This window comes from Stomoxys calcitrans, chromosome 3 (genome assembly GCF_963082655.1).
Source record: "Stomoxys calcitrans chromosome 3, idStoCalc2.1, whole genome shotgun sequence".
Classification (NCBI taxonomy): Eukaryota; Metazoa; Arthropoda; class Insecta; order Diptera; family Muscidae; genus Stomoxys; species Stomoxys calcitrans.
The window spans coordinates 159,075,001-159,093,455 of record NC_081554.1 but is presented as its reverse complement, the minus strand read 5'-3'; the positions used below and the strand labels follow the sequence as shown (position 1 = coordinate 159,093,455).

Sequence of the window (18,455 nt, the reverse complement as noted above, 5' to 3'; positions counted from 1 at the left end):
TTGGTACAAGAGACAATTACAACAACAACAACAGCAATGGCAATAGCCTAGAAGGACAACAACTTCTGGCAAATACAATCAAAAGTAAATGGAATCATTCAAAATATGGTTTTCTGTCTGTCGGTTTGTCTGTCAGCCTGTCTTTGCATTGAATGCAGCATTTTAGCCACAAAATAATTTAAACAAAACATTTGCCAGTGGATGTTATCTCGCCCTAGAATCTTTAAATCTGACTCCTAGTAAAAGAACATAAAATATGCATATGCAACAATGGAAAGAACAACAAAATCACTAAGCATAACGAAAGGTAATGAAGTATAAATGACTCTTGAATATCATTGAATAACTGCTAGCAAATGGCAAAAATCAAATTAGTTTTGAAGCACGAAATCAGAAACCGACAAGTCATAAAAGGTTTAAATACATCTCTACTGATGCAACACCCTAAAGGAGAAGAGAAATCAGAATCATTTGCTGATTCTACTTGGCCATATCCATTAGGCTGTCTGCCCATGTTAGGTTAGGTGAGGTTGAAAAGAGGGTGCGGATATAAATCCACCCCATGTCACTACGGACATACACCTAAGCCAGTAATCGCCTTGTTGTATGTTCTAAAAACTTAAAAATAACCTTGAATAAGAAAATCTTAAGTTAGGAATTCCGTGCTACTTACAAAATCAGTATTTGTCTTCCAAACCCTTAGTTGGTTGATGTCTGGTATTGTGTCCTATTCTAAGTATCGGTGTCTTTTAGCATCGAAAGCCTGGCAGTGACAAAGGAAATTCCCCACATGCCCTACACATGCTATCACTTGCCGCACCGATTTCCATAAGTGAGCTCGTAGTCCTATATGTCCCGTTATGATACTAAAAGCATATGGACTTCCTACTTACTTCCTTTCAGCAATAGCTTTGTCCTCTCACGATCCGGATCACCCCATAGGATTTTCGCCGACCCACCGACTGTTTCGTTGGTCCACAGTGTTACATGGGCGTTCGTCGCCAACGCGCTTAAATCGGACTGCGTCGACCCTAAAGGCTTCGGGTTAATCAAGTTTATTGACGGCAATTCTCAGGCCTTTACTGCCAAATTGTCTGCCTTTTCTTTCCCCTAACTCCGTTATGGCCCGACACCCAAACGATGCGAATTGTGTCATCCTCAGGGAAGACGTTAATCTCCTTTATACACTGCAAGATCGTTCATGACTGCATAGGTAATCTAATCTCTGTTGTGCGTCCTTGCCACTCCGGCGTAAGAGGGCAGCTTTTTACCTTTCTCTGCAACTATCTTCCCTTTCCGTGATGGCTGTGGCATTTTTTTTGGGAGTCACAGTTTTATCAAAGCATGTCGCTTTTGGTGTCGGTAATAACTTTGTTCGATTTATATCGAGAATTCTCAGAGATCGCACTATACGAGTTGTTGTGGATGGGTTCTCATCAGATGAGTACACATTGACTGCAAGTGTGCCACAAGGCTCTGTCCTTTCCCATTCCCTTTTTCTTATTTTTATTGACCATCTATTGGATCAGACTTCGAATCCAGTCTACTCATTTGACACAGTATGACAGTAGTCTGTGTCATTCATATTCATTCGACCAAAGGCGCAGTCCTCAAGAAATTGTGGACCGGAGGCGCATTATGGATGAGACGCTCTCCCAGGATTTGTTGGCCATTTCTGAGTGGGGTAAAATGAACAGAGTAGACTTTAACGCACAAGACGCAGTGCTGTTTCTTGTCTCACAAGCGATTCACTGACCCACTTCAATCGTCGATATCTATCGACGGTATAGATTTTCAACAGTCAGATGCTCTTGAAGTTCTGGGCATGGAGATACAATGTGATGTCCGTTGATGAAAACACGTATTCGAAGTGTCGAAAGAAGCATTCAAGTGTTTGGGCTTTCTTAAGCGGTGCCAGAAATATTTCACCTCTTCTGATCTTCTCAATATCTATACTACCTACATTAGGCAGAGGATGGAATATAACTCTCATATATGGGCAGGAGCTCCAAAATCATCCTTGGAGCTCCGGGTTCAACGGAGAGCTATGGTGTTGATTGGGGACAGTATTATCCAACTCTATTGCTTCTCTTTAACAATTCATCCTTGGAGCTACTTGACCGGGTTCAACGGAGAGCTATGGCGTTGATTGGGGACGGTATTATCCAACTCTATTGCTTCTCTTGAACATCGTCGGAATGTGGGTAGCGTTGTTCTGTTCTATCGTTATTATCATGGCGTGTGTTCCAGAGATATTCGTCTCCTTATCCCTGACGTTAGGATGTTCACCAGGAATACAAGAATTGTCAGGAACTCACACCCGTTTGTAATTGATTGGCCAGTCGTCGACCGAACCATGCATTACCGAGAAAATTCATATTTCGCCCGAACCATTCGTATGTGGAATCGACTTCCGGCTAATGTCTTTCCCACCGACATTGACGTTCAGAAATTTAAGACTTATATCAATAAACACTACTCCCTCTTTCCCCCCTCCAACCCTAAACTTTCCTAATTGGCCACACAATGCGCTGCATATTTAGGGGACATCGCCTGGGTGTCGGTTACGTGAAAAAAGTTGTCTCCCTCCGCAGGACACTGTCTGAAGTCTTCATTGTGGGAGGGCTAGCTAGGTCTTCCCAAAGTACTTGAGAGCGGAGAGCTCTTTTTCTTCTTCAGCGTCTTGGCAGTATTATGCTCTTTGGGAGATTTGATTCTCTTTCTGGTTTCCGTAGACGTGCTTGGAATGCCAGTTCTATCCCATCCAGCATCCTGCGCTTTCGCCCGATTGCACTGCCGGTACACACACCTCTGTGGCCTTCGTCGTGCAGCAGATCGCTTTCTAGGTCTGCTTGTGAGTTTAGCAAAGCCATCGCTTACTTCTGCTGTCATCCCGCTATCTTCATCTCTCGATTCGCCTGCAATGACTGTTTCGCTGGCAATGTCGCTTTCAGAATCCGCAACGGAAATCCCACCTTTACTCAAAGGCTGGGGACGAACTGTGCATCCCTCTGGTTTATCCGTCTCTTCCTCATTTTTTAGTCTAGACTACAGGTGCCGAGGACAACAAGCTACGGTCTAATGTCACCACCACAGCTGTTGGGTCTTTGGAGTCCATTTTGTGCCTACTCCAGAAAGGCTTTACAATTTTTCGTAATAGCTACCTATTCCGAGATACGGATTTTTTTCTTCGAGGAGCGAAATGAAAACTCGTCAGCTCCATTCAACGGTAACTATTTAGTCTGTCCATGTTAATTTGTGTGAAATCTTGTTTCCCAATTTTTAATCAATCATGTTCAAATTTGAAACAGAAATAATTTTTGTCCTATAGACGACGCCTACTGACAAATGTTTATTTGACTTGGACTTATCCCGGCCGATACGGGATGACTGTGGGGCACAACTCGTGCTGGAACTTTGAGATCCGACTTGCTGAAAGTTATCGGGCGCGTCCGCAGGTTGTGGATAGTGGAAAGCTTGATATTTTTGGGAAGTGGAAAGGGGTTAGGTGGCCCTGACTGTTACTTAAATACTGAGTGTCAATAATACTCGAAATGCCAAGGCGAGTAATTGGCGCTTTCAAATAACCATTGGTCAACTCAGTGTCTATTCTCAGTTTAGCGGCAGCTGAAGGCGAGCGTCGGATCTTGGCGTATGTGCGAGGGATGCATTTGCGCATACATAACCCATGCAGTTGGGGCGCTGTGCTAGTTGCCTAGCCCCGGAAAATTATAAGGATTACTCTAGGAAACTGGAGGCCACCGTTGCGCAGAGGTTAGCATGTCCGCCTCATAACGCTGAATGTCTGGGTTCTAATCCTGGCGAGAACATCAGAAAACATTTTCTCTGCGGTGGTTACAACGCCATGTAAAAACTTCTTCCCAAAGAGGAGTCGCACTACGGCACGACTGGTGCGGTGTCTAAGTCTAGCACTTTATTCCAACCCCGGTTCGGAGAGTGGTTCGGAATCGGGGCAAGCGTGCTCAACTAATAACCAAACTCCGACTCCGGCTTAATAGTCGAACTCCGATTTCCACTCCGGCCTCATTATCTCGACTCCGGTCGACTCCGCAGCCCTGGCCATGCCGTTCGGATTTGGCTTTAAAAATAACGCCCCCAATCATTGAGCTTAAATTTGATTTTGAGATGTTTGCCTTGTTCCTTAGAGGAATTTTCATAGGCAAATTTGCATTTAACCTGGAAAACCAAATAATAGTGAAAACGGCCTCCAATAAGGTTGGCGGCCCATGCAAACGAAGAAAAAATCATGATAGTCGGATCCGCACCTGGAATTTCCTGACTATTCATAGAAATGGCGCAATATACAAACTGGCAAATATATTGGAGAAGTAGAAGACAGTTGTCACCGCCTTACAGGAAGTGCGATGAACCGGGAATGGCGTCACAACAACAGCAAACGGCGAAGAACTATTCTTTAACTTCCATGACACGAGGCACGAATTTGGCTGTGGATTTGTGGTTAATCAGAGACTGAAACATCTAGTCTCCAGCTATACTTCGGTTGATGAAAGGCTAACCACAATCCGCATGAAAGACGCATTTTTCAACAACAGCCTTATTCGTGTCCACGTCCTGACTGAAGACAAGGACGGGCAGACCAAGGATATTTTCTACGAGCACTTTGAGAGACAGAATACGACCGCTGTTCCGCCCATGATAATAAAATCTTTCTGGAAGATTTTAATGCAAAAATGGGGATGGAAAATATCTTTGGTCCAACAATCGAAAAATTTAGCCACTACCAGATAACGTCCGATAATAGGTCACAAATATAATAGGTAGGGCCACCGTAGCGCAAAGGTTAGCATGTCCGCCTATGACGCTGAACGCCTGGGTTTGAATCCTGGCGAGATTTTCCATCAGAAAAATTTTTCAGTGGTGGTTTTCCCCTCCTAATGCTGGCAACATTTGTGAGGTACTATGCCATGTAAAACTTCTCTTCAAAGAGGTGTCGCAATGCGGCACGCCGTTCGGACTCGGCTATAACAAGGAGGCCCCTTATCATTGAGCTTATACTTGAATCGGACTGCACTCATTGATATGTGAGAATTTTGCCCCTGTTCCTTAGTGGAATGTTCATGGGCAAAATTTGCAATTTGCAATAGGTCACAAAGCCACATGGTTGTCCGCAGATCTAGGAATAAGGCACCAAATTTATTACGCTATGATAAATGGAAGGCATTTATCCAGTGTATTAGATGTATAATCGATCCCTGGAGCGAATATAGATTCGGATCATTTACTTGTTGAAGCAAAGGTTCCCACCCGTTTGATCATGGCGGCAAAAACTACAATCAGACACTGCATGGAAACTAGACATTGAAGAGCTGCAATAGATGGCATTGAAGTGCTGTAATAGATGGCATTGAAGTGCTTCAATAGATGGCAACGACATACTCCACTCGACTGACCCAACTGCTTGATGAAAGCACTGCTTTTCCCAATGACATGACGGCGTAGTGGCAATTTATTGCCCACTCTATGGAAAATGCCGCGAAATCTTTACTACGGTACCAGAGGCCTCCCGCAAGAATCCCATGGTACGACCAAGAGTGTCGAAATGATACTGAAGCCAAGAATGCTGCTTATAGAGCTACCCTGTTATGAGTAGCAACGGTACCTCTGAAGATGAAGAGGTACCGGAAGAAAAGGAGAAAGGAGAAACGTCTATTCCGCAGAAAGAAAAAGGAAATGGGAAGACATGGGTTTTTGAGTGAATTGAGATGTACAGGTGTGAGAATGAAGTCCGGAAATTTTGCCAAAAAATTAAACATCAAACCGATGGCTTTGGTGCAGGTACATCCTCCTGCAGAGACAAAGAAGGAAATCTGGTAACTGTCACAGATGGCATTCTGAGGATATGCCATTCTGAGGGGGATACCGCTGAATCAATCCCTGATGATATTATAGAATGTTTACCTCCTAATCAGAATGAGATCCAAGTAGCAATGACCCGACTGAAGAACAACAAGGCAGCAGGAGCCGATAGTTTCCCGCTAGACTATTTAATAACGGAGAAGACACACTGACAAGGCGTATGCAACAGCTCGTCTGCGCGATCTGGCTAGACGAAAGCATACATGATGATTGGAACCTCAGCATACTATATCCCGTACACAAGGAAGGAGGCAAGGGGTAATGTGCCAACTATAGAGCAATAAGTCTTCTCCCCATTGCATACCAGATAGTTTCGAGCGTACTAAGTGAATGATTTAAACCTAAAGTCAACGAAATATTTGGGCGCTATCAGTGTGATTTTAAACCTGTTAGGTAACGTAAGGTTAGGTTAGGTTGAAAAGAGGGTGCAGATATTAATCCGCCCCATGTCACTATGGATAATATCTTAGCCACGGCTTGTTTTGTGTTCTAAAAAGTAAAAAGTAACCTCGAAAAAGAAAATGTTAAGTTAAGAACTCCGTGCTACATACAAAATCATTTATTGTTATTCATACCACTCCCCTAAGTGGGTTCATTTCTGCTATCGTGTCCTACCGACTGTTTCGCTGTTTAACAGTTTTCGTCGCCCAAGCCCTTAACTCGGACTGCGTCGATCCGAAAGGCTTCGGATTAACCGAGTTTATTGGCGGCAGTTCTCTGGCCTTCACTGCCAAATCGGTTGCCCTTTCCTTCTCCCTTACTCCGTTATGGCCCCGCACCCAAACGATGCGTATTGTGCCATCCTCAGAGATGGTATTAATCTCCTTCTTATACTGCAAGACTATTCGTGACCTTACCCTCCTGGTTGTTATTGCCCTTATGCCCATTTTATTGTCCGTAAAGATATTCACACTCGGCATCCTCGCGTTAGTACCACACCACCTCACGCATTCCGTGATAGCCCGGATCTCTGCCTGCAGAACCATATTATGGACAGGCAGTCTATGTGGTCTAAAACAGATCTCAGTCCCTGGCTTCTCAACGTAGACCACCAGGCTCCCTCTGTCCCCGAGTTTTGATCCATCCGTGAAACATGATCTTCCAGATGACACTACTAGGGTTCCGTGAGTCCAAGACTGTGCAGCTGGCAGCAGTGCGCCGCACTCGACCTCAAGGGTCGTCTCAGATATACGATCCGGAAACCTCTTCCCTTCCCTTCCTTCCAGGTTTCCTTTCGTCGCCTCGATTATACCGCAATGGCATGAGCTGCTCCTGGTTAGACCTTTTAAATCCATCATAGACCACATTTTTACACTGCGCCAAATCCTGGAAAAGTCTTCGTTGACTACAAAGCCGCCTTCGACAGTTATATACGTTCAAAGGTATAGCAAGCGATGTCTGAGTGTGGTATGCCTGCAAAATTAGTAACACTCTGCAGGATGACACTAGCTTAGATGCCACCGTAGCGCAGAGGTTTGCATGTACGCCTAGCGAGAACATTAGAAAAATTTTCAGTGGTGGTTATCCCCTCCTGGCTGGCGACATTAGTGAAACATCTCCACAAAAAGGTGTCGTCCTACGGCACGTCGTTGGAACGAGATTTCAGAAAAGGATACAGTTCATCATATGAGCTATTAAATATCCTGCTGGGGAAAATTTTAGGAGATGCAGATGTGAATAAATATGCCAAATGGTCTCTCCAGGATTCGAACCCCAGCGTTCAGCGTCATAGGCGGACATGCTAACCTCTGCGCTATGGAGACCTCGAATAGAACCGATTGGAACTACGATATCTCTGGTAACATAGGTTACATAGACTTTTATACTAAACTAGACGACCAGGTGGGCTTTGGGGTGTACTCTAAAGACCTAGAACTAGTCACATCGAAAAGGTTACTCGACCACTGCAGTGTGTATCAAACGGAGATACTTGCAATTAAGGAAGTGATTGAATGTTATAACGACGTTTGGCATTAATATCTTCTCAGACAGCCAGGCAGCCATAAATCCCTGGAAAACATATTTCTGAACACAAAAACCGCTCTCGACTTTCACAGATCTCTCAACGAGATGGCTGAACAGTTCAAAATTCACCTGTTCTGGGTGCCTGGCCACAGAGATATTCCAGGGAATTGTAAAGCGGAAGAGCTTGCGAGACTATTAACTACCCTACACATCCCAGGGATACTGGAATCTGTAGGTATGCCTCAAGCGACATGTTAGTTAATTTTTCAGGACCAGGCCCGAAGGACAACGAATGGTAGAAGGTCACAAAGAGGGTGGCTGTGAGCATTCCAAAACTATGTGGCCTAATCTAGACTTGAAGAGGTCTACTGCTTTGTTGTCATTGGCTAGAACAGTCGTCTCAGTCATTGTCTCGGTCATGACAGGTCACTTTCTAATCGGAAAACGTGCTGACAGGCTGAAGGTTGCCAGCAACGACTTTTGCAGAAGCTGTGGGGACATCTAAGAAGAAGAGACTATCGAGCACCTTCTGTGTGTGTGTCCCACACTAGCAGCCAGAAGGAGTTCCACTTTAGGTTCTCATTTCTTTGAGAACCTGTCTGAGTTAGCGGATGTGAACGTTCGCAAGTTATTGGGTTTTTTCAAGGGATCTGGATGATTCAACGGTAGGAACTAGAAGGCATCTTCCTTCTTCTGTGGTATCACAATGGACGAAAACGTCTAAGTGAGTCTGATGGCAGACTACCACTTAAACGTAACCTAACCTTCCCATAGCCCAGTAGTAAGCACATCGACTAAGTAAGCAGAGCGTCCGTGGATCCCATCCCGGCGAAGGCACATTAAGATTTCGAAAATAATGTTCCCATTCTAAAAATAGATTTTGGGAGATTACAGTCGAAAGAGAAATTTAAATTAAATCGTCTCTATAAAATAAAATTGAGAGAGCATTATTGGTTTTTATACCCACCACCGAAGGATGGGGGTATATTCATTTTTTATACCCTCCACCATAGGATGGGGGTATACTAATTTCGTCATTCTGTTTGTAACTAGTCGAAATATTCGACTGAGACCCCATAAAGTATATATATTCTTGATCGTCGTGAAATTTTATGTCGATCTAGCCATGTCCGTCCGTCTGTCCGTCCGTCCGCCCGTCCGTCCGTCCGTCCGTCCATCTGTCCATCTGTCCGTCCGTCCGTCCGTCCGTCCGTCCGTCTGTCCGTCCGTCCGTCCGTCCGTCCGTCCGTCCGTCCGTCCGTCTGTCTGTCGAAAGCACGCTAGCTTCCGAAGGAGTAAAGCTAGCCTCTTGAAATTAGTGTAGGTCGGTTGGTATTGTAAATGGGCCATATCGGTCCATGCTTTGATATAGCTGCCATATAAACCGATCTTGGGTCTTGACTTCTTGAGCCTCTAGAGTGCGCAATTCTTATCCGATTTGAATGAATTTTTGCACGACGTGTTTTGTTATGATATCCAACAACTGTGCCGAGTATGGTTCAAATCGGTTTATAACCTGATATAGCTGCCATATAAACCGATCTTGGGTCTTGACTTCTTGAGCCTCTAGAGTGCGTAATTCTTATCCGATTGGGATGAAATTTTGCACGAAGTGTTTTGTTATGATATCCAACAACTGTATTAAGTATGGATCAAATCGGTTCATAACCTGATATAGCTGCCATATAAACCGATCTTGGGTCTTGACTTCTTGAGCCTCTAGAGTGTGCAATTCTTATCCGATTGGAATGAAATTTTGCACGATGTGTTTTGTTATGATATCCAACAACTGTGCCAAGTATGGTTCAAATCGGTTCATAACCTGATATAGCTGCCATATAAACCGATCTGGGGTCTTGACTTCTTGAGCCTCTAGAGTGCGCAATTCTTATCCGATTGAAATGAAATTTTGCACGACGTGTTTTGTTATGATATCCAACAACTGTGCCAAGTATGGTTCAAATCGGTTCATAACCTGATATAGCTGCTATATAAACCCATCTGGGATCTTGACTTCTTGAGCCTCTAGAGGTCGCAATTATTATCCGATTTGTCTGAAATTTTGTACGACGGATTCTCTCATGACCATTAACATACATGTTTATTATGGTCTGAATCGGTCTATATCCCGATGCAGCTCCCATATAAATCGATCTCTCTATTTTACATCATGAGCCCCCAAAGGGCGCAATTCTTATTCGAATTGGCTGACACTTTACACAGGTCTCCAACATATTATTTAATTGTGGTCCAAACCGGACCATATCTTGATATCGCTCTAATAGAAGAGCAAATCTTTTCTTATATCCTTTTTTTTGCCCAAGAAGAGATGCCGCGAAAAGAACTCGACAAATGCGATCCATGGTGGAGGGTATATAAGATTCGGCCCGGCCGAACTTAGCACGCTTTTACTTGTTTGTCATTCCATTTGCAACACATCGAAATATCCATTTCGGACCCTATAAAGTATATATATTCTTGATCAGCGTAAAAATCTAAGACCATCTAGACATGTCCGTCCGCTGTCTGTTGAAATCACGCTACAGTCTTTAAAAATAGAGATATTGAGCTGAAACTTTGCACAGATTCTTTTTTAGTCCATAAGTAGCTTAAGTTCGAAGATGGGCTAAATCGGACTATATCTTGATATAGCCCCAATATAGACCGATCCGCCGATTTAGGGTCTTAGGCCCATAAAAGCCACATTTATTATCCGATTTTGTTAAAATTTGGGACAGTGAGTAGAGTTAGGCCCTTCGACATCCTTCGCCAATTTGGCTTAGATCAGTCTAGATTTGGATATAGCTGCCATATAGACCGATCCTCCGGTTTAGGGTCTTAGGCCCACAAAAGCCACTTTTATTATCCGATTTTGATGAAACTCGGGACAGTGAATTGTGTAAAGCCCATGGACATCCTTCGTTAATTTGCCTCAGATCGGTTTAGATTTGGATATAGCTGCCATATAGACCGATCCTCCGATTTATGGTGTAAGGCCCATAAAAGCCACATTCATTGTCCGATTTTGCTGAAATTTGGGACAGTGAGTTGTGTTAGACCCTTTGACATATTTCTTCAATTTGGTCCAGATCGGTTCAGATTTGGATATAGCTGCCATATAGACCGATTTCCTGATTTATGGTTTTGGGCCCATAAAATGCTCATTTATTGTCCGATGTCGCCGAAATTTGGAACAGTGAGTTAACTTAAGCCCCTTGACATACTTCTGCAATATCACACAGATCGGTCTAGATTTGGATACAGCTTCCATATAGACCGATATCTAGGTTTTAGGTTTTGGGGCCATAAAAGACGCATTTATTGTCCGATGTCGCTGAAATTTGAGACAGTGAGTTTGGTTGGGCTCCTCGACGTCCTTCTTCAATTTTGCCCAGATCGGTCCAGATTTGAATATAGCTGCCATATAGACCGATCTCTGGATTTAAGGTTTAGGGCCCATAAAAGAGGCATTTATTGTCCAATTTCGCCGAAATTTGGGACAGTGCTTTGTGTTAGGCTCTTCAACATGTTTATGGAACTTGACCCAAATCGGTCCACATTTGGATATAGCTGCCATGTAGACTGATATCTCGATTTAAAGTCTTGGCCCCATAAAAGGCGCATTTATAATCTGATTTCACTGAAATTTGACCCAGTTACTAATGTTCGACTTTTCGACATCCGTGTAGTATATAGTTCAGATCGGTATGAGGTATATGAGTATAAGGTATGAAATTTTCACCGAATTTTGATGAACTTAACCGACCGAACTTAACCCTTTTTTACTTGTTTTAGTTATCCTACACGTTCAAATCCTCCATCGGCAAAAGGGCTTCTTTAAGCCCTACTTTTGGAAATGAGAAGGGAAGGCCTTACATTTTTCAACACGGCTTGTAAAATAAGAACTAGGGAATATCTCTGGCATGTCTTTTGTCTTCGAAATAGGACATTCTAAAAGCAGTTTTTACTCCTGAACTTTCCCGCTGCGTAGCTATTTAATTTCAATCTTGTACCCTAATAGTGATGTTGCATAAAAATTCCTTTTATGGGATAATTGCCTTTATGATGTAAATAATGCTAACTCTTCTTCGGGGATTAAGAAAAATCTTTGAGTTTTGATAATGTTAGTTGTAGCCAGCCTAAGTAAAGTATACACAATTTCCCCATGTAAAATTGTTCCCCCATGCACAGCCTACCACTTAGAATTAGACCTTAAATATGTCACACACACACACACACACTACAACACTCTCATATTCACATGAGTTTGTAACCACAATACTTACCTTAAACCTCTCGTTTCGCACAAATGATATTCACCAAATACACCGCAGCCCAATTTTTCCACAATAACTAATGAGTGTCTTGGAAATTCCTGCAACTGACAATTGGCCAACTCTTCGGCATCGGCCATGTTCATGAAATCACTCAATTCGGTTACATTGTAATGATGCGGTTTTGTCAATGTGACATTGAGGCTGCCTGGGGCATAGCTAATGCCACCAGCACAACCGCCACCCGCAACACCACCACCGCCGCCACCTACCGTATGCGTGTGGCCAGTAATGCAGCCCTTAGTGCTGCCACCACTTCCTCCTCCTGGAGACTTATCGAAATTCTGAGTTTTATTCGTAGGTAATGTGAGGGCATTTTGAAAATTTCCAGCTAAAAAACCACTTTTGCCATTGGGCAATGTTCCGGTGGTTGTTGTCTGTTCTCTGTAGTGTTGCTGTGTTGTTGCTGGAGTCCCATTCATTTGCTGCTCGAGTGCTGTTGCAGCATTATTGGAAGCCAATGTTGTCGACATATTGGCTTTACAAATTGCCATTGCAGCATAATATTTCTCGAAGGGTGGCATTGCTGTTGTTGTTGCCGATCCTGATCCTGAGCATGCTGGCGATGTCTGTGGTTGTGGCTGTAATGCATAATGTGTTGATGAGACTGTTGACGACGATAGCGACGAAGGACCTGCACCAAGTTTAGAACCTGCTGCACTGCACAAGGGTGGTGGTGGCGGAGGTGGAATTTTCATATGGAACATATTGTTGAGAGTGTTGCGGTTGCTCGTTAATGTTGTACTGTAATTACTGTTACTTCCATTAAGACTATTTGCAACAGCACCACTGCTAACGACACCACCCAAAATACTGCCCGCCCCACTGTAAAGAGAATTTGACTTTTGCGATGGTATTAGGTTTTGCATATGCGGCACTGCATAGTCTTGGCAAACGATGTCGGGAACATCTGAAATGGCGAAAGCAAAGGAAGAAGTGAGAAGAAAAACACACTGAAAAATACTACATTTGTATTGGACGTTTAAAGAAAATGCAAAAAAAGTTTGAAATCTCTAAAATGGAATGAATTCTGGAAGCCAATTTAAAAAAAGTATTTATAAAAATCAAGTTACGATAAGAATTTGTTAACGATTGATTAAATTTGTAAAATAAATAGCTTCGACGTCATATTCTTCAAAGACGCCACAGCCATTTCGGAAGAGTAAACTGTCCACAGATAAATGTAAGAAACCGCCCTCCTACGTCAAAGTTCACATGAGGTACTTCAGAAATGGGCCGACATATGCTGACAACTACTGCGGAAGCAGAGTTATCTCTTAAGATTCCAGCCTCCAGTTCCAGTCTCAAGCTGAGGATCTGGTCAATGAGTTGATACTTAAATAGGTGTTAAAGCCTGGAGGTGTTGAACTCTGAAGTGGGAATGTTTTGATGCAGCAGTTTGTAATAGCAGAATTAATAAAAACTCTCGATGGCCGTTTCCTCACTCTTTGGGTGGGCACAATGCTCGATTTGGAAACATTGGAACAATTTGGAAACAATATGGCAGCTATGTCTTAATACCTTCCTTTCTCCATCCAATCCCATGGCAGCCGGTTGTACGCATCGGATTGAACCGATGGAATCCTCATCGGCAAGGGCTGCTGCCTCAGTGTACGTGTTCGTCTTTTTTCGTCATGGGAGAGGCACATACCGGAGTGCCTTCTCCACACGATTCTGGTCCGTGCCGGGATTGAAAAGAACCCCGGACCCTGGTTCTGTTCGGTTTGCCAGAACCGCCTTCATCATCGGTCGGTGTCGGTGAGGTGTAACCGGTGCATGGAGTGGGTACATTTCCGATCTTGCTCTGGCCTCACTTCACTACGGGAGTATAGTCATACTGGCTATGTTGCAAGGTGCTGTGCGAACATGGCCAGCAGTGGGTCACAAGCGTCGTCGTCGTCGCCTTAGGCGTCCTCGTCGTTGGACTATGTGACCCCCCCCCCATTCTCTCCCGTACGGCAACTTACGCAACGGCAGCATCCTAGCCCTAATATTGCCAGGCCAGTGCCGGGAAGTGTATCGTTCTTGCAGTTAAACTGCAATGGACTGGGTGGCAAGATCGATGAGATCGTGGACTTTATGAGTCGGAAGAGCATATTGGTCGCAGCGACCCAGGAGACAAAGCTGACCAACACCTGCAGCTTGCACAGTTGTCACGGTTACAATGTGCTACGTAAGGATCGCTCAAGGAATGGAGGTGGGGGACAGGCCTACGATATACACCATTCCGTGCAGTATAGACCTATCTCGCCTGCGCTTGACGCTAGTGACCCATACATGGAATGTATAGGGATAGCAGTCAAGTCTGGTACTGCCGAGATAGAGATATACAACGTGAACATACCGCCGGTTGGTAGCTGTGTCCCGATTAATGGCCAGGCTTACAACCCCGATATAGGTGGCTTGCTATCTGACCATAATCGTCTGGTTCTAGGGGACTTTAGCGTTGGCAGAGCAGATTGAAAACTCCACGTTTTGCACGGTGAATGAGGATGCCCCCACTAGGATTACGAGGAGGTGCAGCAGCTCGCCAGACATCTCCATTGCATCCCCTGATCTCCTGAATGACGTATCCTGGCAAGCCGTCATCTCTTTGTCAGACCACCTCCCCATAATTCTCACCATCGACCGACACCCCGACTTCATAACCTCTGAGCGCCGGACGTTTATCAATTATAAGAAGGCCGATTGGACTGGCTTCAGGGAGTATACCAATCGCCGCTTTAGTGAACTGCCACCCCCCTCTGATGTGCTTGTGGCCGAGAGGAAATTCCGAGACATCATTAACGCAGCAACCGCTCGCTTAATACCAGCCGGTCAAATACCCCAAGTGCGGTCCAATTTCCTGGCGCATGCAGTTTACTCGCAGACGAGCGTGATGGGATTCGAGCTATGGACCCCGCTAACCCCAGAATCAGCGAGCTGAATCTGGAAATAAACAGGGTGGTCAACGAACATAAGCGGATTTGTAACTGGAACACTTGGAGCAATGTAACTTAGGCACCGATGTAGGAAACAGTGGTCTACTATTAAGTCACTCTCGAACGCCGGTAGACAGGATGACAGGATCTCAGTCATTTTTGGCGAAATAACCGTGACTGATCCGAAGAGATCAATTCATCTAAAGTGTTGGGCCCCGACGGAATCTCTACATTGATGTTAAAGAATCTGGATTCACCTGGAGTTGAGTACCTTACCACTGTCCTCAATCTGCCATTGAACACTCTTATAGTTCCCAATGTCTGGAAAATGAGCAGAGTGATCCCGCTACTGAAGCCTGGAAAAGAACCGAGTTTGGGGGAGTCGTACAGAGAACCTCAAGATCAAGCGGCATATCAAGCGGGTCTAAACAAACATTCATGCAGACACGGTAGCAGATGCGGTAATTGGCTACCGGGTGAATGTAGTCCTTGGAGAACGACCGCCACCCATTGCACCCGAAGAAATCGACCTCCCCCTGAAAACCAGAGTAGTTCTGGTTCAATTACGTCCCGGCAGATGCAGCCGCCTTAATTCCCACAGAGCTAGGATTGATGCCGACGTGCAAGATGTATGTCCCGATTGTAACCAGGGACCGCACGATACACGTTAGACCCAGATCCCTGTGGACGAACCCCATCTAAGTCGCAGAGTTCCTGGGTCTTGACACTCAACATAATCAAGCAGACGAAAGGTAGAACACAATAAACTGATACACCAACAACCTTCCGTTCTCCGACATATTAGGGTAGGATACGTAAGGGTCTAATGCAACTCATTCTACTAAATGTTAGCGACATCGGTAAATAAATGCACCCAATCAGGGTGATTGGTACATGGGCAGCTATATCCAAATATAGACCTACCTAAACCATATAAGGCGCGGGTGTCGAAAAGCCTACCATAGGTCACTGTGCCAAATTTCAGTGAAATCAGATAATAAATGCGCTTCCTATGGGCCGAAATATAGACTAATCTGGGTCATATTGAACACAGATATCGAAGAGCGTAACACAGCTAACTGTGCCGGGTTAAAAACGCTGCTCTTATGGGGCTTGCTGGTAAAGGAAAAAAATGAGCTTTTCCACAGAGAGAAGATGGACGAAGGAACTCTTCTTGTGACAGGCTCTAACCAGGACTCCAAGACAGGTATGGCTAAAACTAATGGCATGGCGATCTATGTGTTCAAAGCTATTTTTGCAAGATTTGAATAACTGTGATAGGCGAAGATCGACATCCAGAAATGTCAGGTAGTGCAGCGGTACAGAGCTTAAGCAGCCTAATAAAGAGGGATCCTAAGACGGATTGGGCAAGGGTAGTGTTCATAACCAAATCCGACAAGGAAAGTTTTGACCTATAACGTGACAAAGTGTAGGATAGCCGGCGAATTACCCCGATACAAGCCGAAGACCTATTTCAAGAGGAGACAGGTAACGACCTTCTTGTATGAAGTTGTGAACAAAATAGAAGAAACCTTCTATGTAAGGATGCGAACTTTGGCGGTAAATGCAAATTTTGCCCATGAACATTCCACTAAGAAATAGGGGCAAACGTTGGCGGTGTATCCATTTAAATCGAAGGAGAGTTAATCAAAATGAGGTAGGTTTATAGGCATTAACGCATTTACAGATGGATCGAAGATGAAAAATGAAACAGGATGTGGTTCCATTGCTGTGAACTCGATATCAATGTCTCCTTGCGGAAGAGCGATGATTGCAGAATCTTTCAAGCTGAATTGTATGCTATGGCTGTAGCAGCGGAACTTGTGGTGTCTATATGTGGAATCCAAGATCCTGGGCCGCTGCTGGGATGTCATATGTTGGGTCCCGGCACACAAGGACATTGATGAATGGGAAAGCCAATGTACTTGCTAAGTCTGGAGTGAATCTCGAGTCAAATACAAGGCCTTCATCTAAGCGGCAAAGTAGTACGAGAAAATACATTGAAGCCTGTCTTCCAGGGAGGTCTTACATCTGAGGGAAGAGGAATAGTTCATGAGGAAACACAATGGGTCACATGATGGCCTACGCGGGTGCCAAGACAAAAATCTTGGCATTATCCCCTTCCAACCTAACCTAAACTTTTCTAACAACCATTTTCTTAAATTTAAGTTTTCCCTTTACTGGAACATAAGCAACCATTCTGTTGCACTTTTTGTTGCAATTCATGTATTGTAGTTGATTTATAGTTTCCATAGCTCGGTGTCACATATCGCATTTCATTCACTTCATGCCACAAATTGACCCAAATATTTATTGGTAAGCCCAACGATGATTGCAGAGCCAAAAACGTGAAAGTACATTTTGAACTTTTGATGATATTTGACAACTTTGGGTGTCTGAATTGTGACATTTGTATGTATGTAGGTTTGTTGATGCATAAAGTGACAGCATAAAACACATCATATTTCCAATTGAAAGCGACACATTTGTCGCTGCAAAACATGGCATCATTAATGGGTGGATAACCCAACAAACATTTTGGACATGAAATGAATCAAAAATAACTGGGGTAAGAATTTTTATTTTTATTTTGTATCCTGAATTTGACTTCTAGAGCCTCCAAAAGCCTCCATTTTGCTCAATTGAGTTCTAATTTTGCTAGACTTAGTTAAAATATTACCTCAGATCAACATAGAGGAATTCATGTCTGCCGAATCCAAGGGTGAATGGGACATCAAAGCCAAAAATGATTTTTATAACCACCACCATAGGATGGGGGTAAACTAATCTAGTCATTCCGTATGTAACACCTTGAAATATTCGTCTTAGACTCCATAAAGAAAATATATTCATGATCGTCTCAACGTTCCGAGTCGATCTAGCCATGTTCGTCCGTCCGGCCCTCTGTCAAAATCACGATAGCGGTCGAACGCTTAAAGCTAGCCGCATGAAATTTTGCACAGATACTTATTATTAATGTAGGGCACTGGGGATTGCAAATGGGCCATATCGGTTCAGATTTAGCTCCTATTTAAACCGATCTCACGATTTGACTTCTTTAGCCCTTACTAACCGCAATTTTTGCTCGATTTGGCTGAAATTTTGCAAGCGGTATTCTGTAACGACTTTCAATAACAGTGCCAAATACGGACCAAATCGGTCTATAACATAATATTGCTCCCATGTAAACCTGTCTCCCGATTAGACTTCTTGAGCCCCTGGAAGCCGTAATTTTCTTCCGATGGGACTGAAATTTTGCACGTATTGTTCCGTTATGACTTCCAACAACTGTATTAAGTACGGTCCGTATCGATTTATAACCTTATATAACTCCCAT

General features: G+C 43.9%; 1 protein-coding gene across 1 annotated transcript in view; it reads right to left on the bottom strand.

Moving 5' to 3' along the window:
* LOC106085304 (epithelial discoidin domain-containing receptor 1) overlaps positions 1-18,455 on the bottom strand; it is a 903,344-nt gene that overhangs the window by 485,841 nt on the left and 399,048 nt on the right. The window contains exon 11 of the mRNA XM_059364462.1: positions 12,150-13,107. Within this exon, the coding sequence (XP_059220445.1) occupies positions 12,150-13,107 (958 nt within the window). The remainder of the gene's footprint in view (positions 1-12,149; positions 13,108-18,455) is intronic.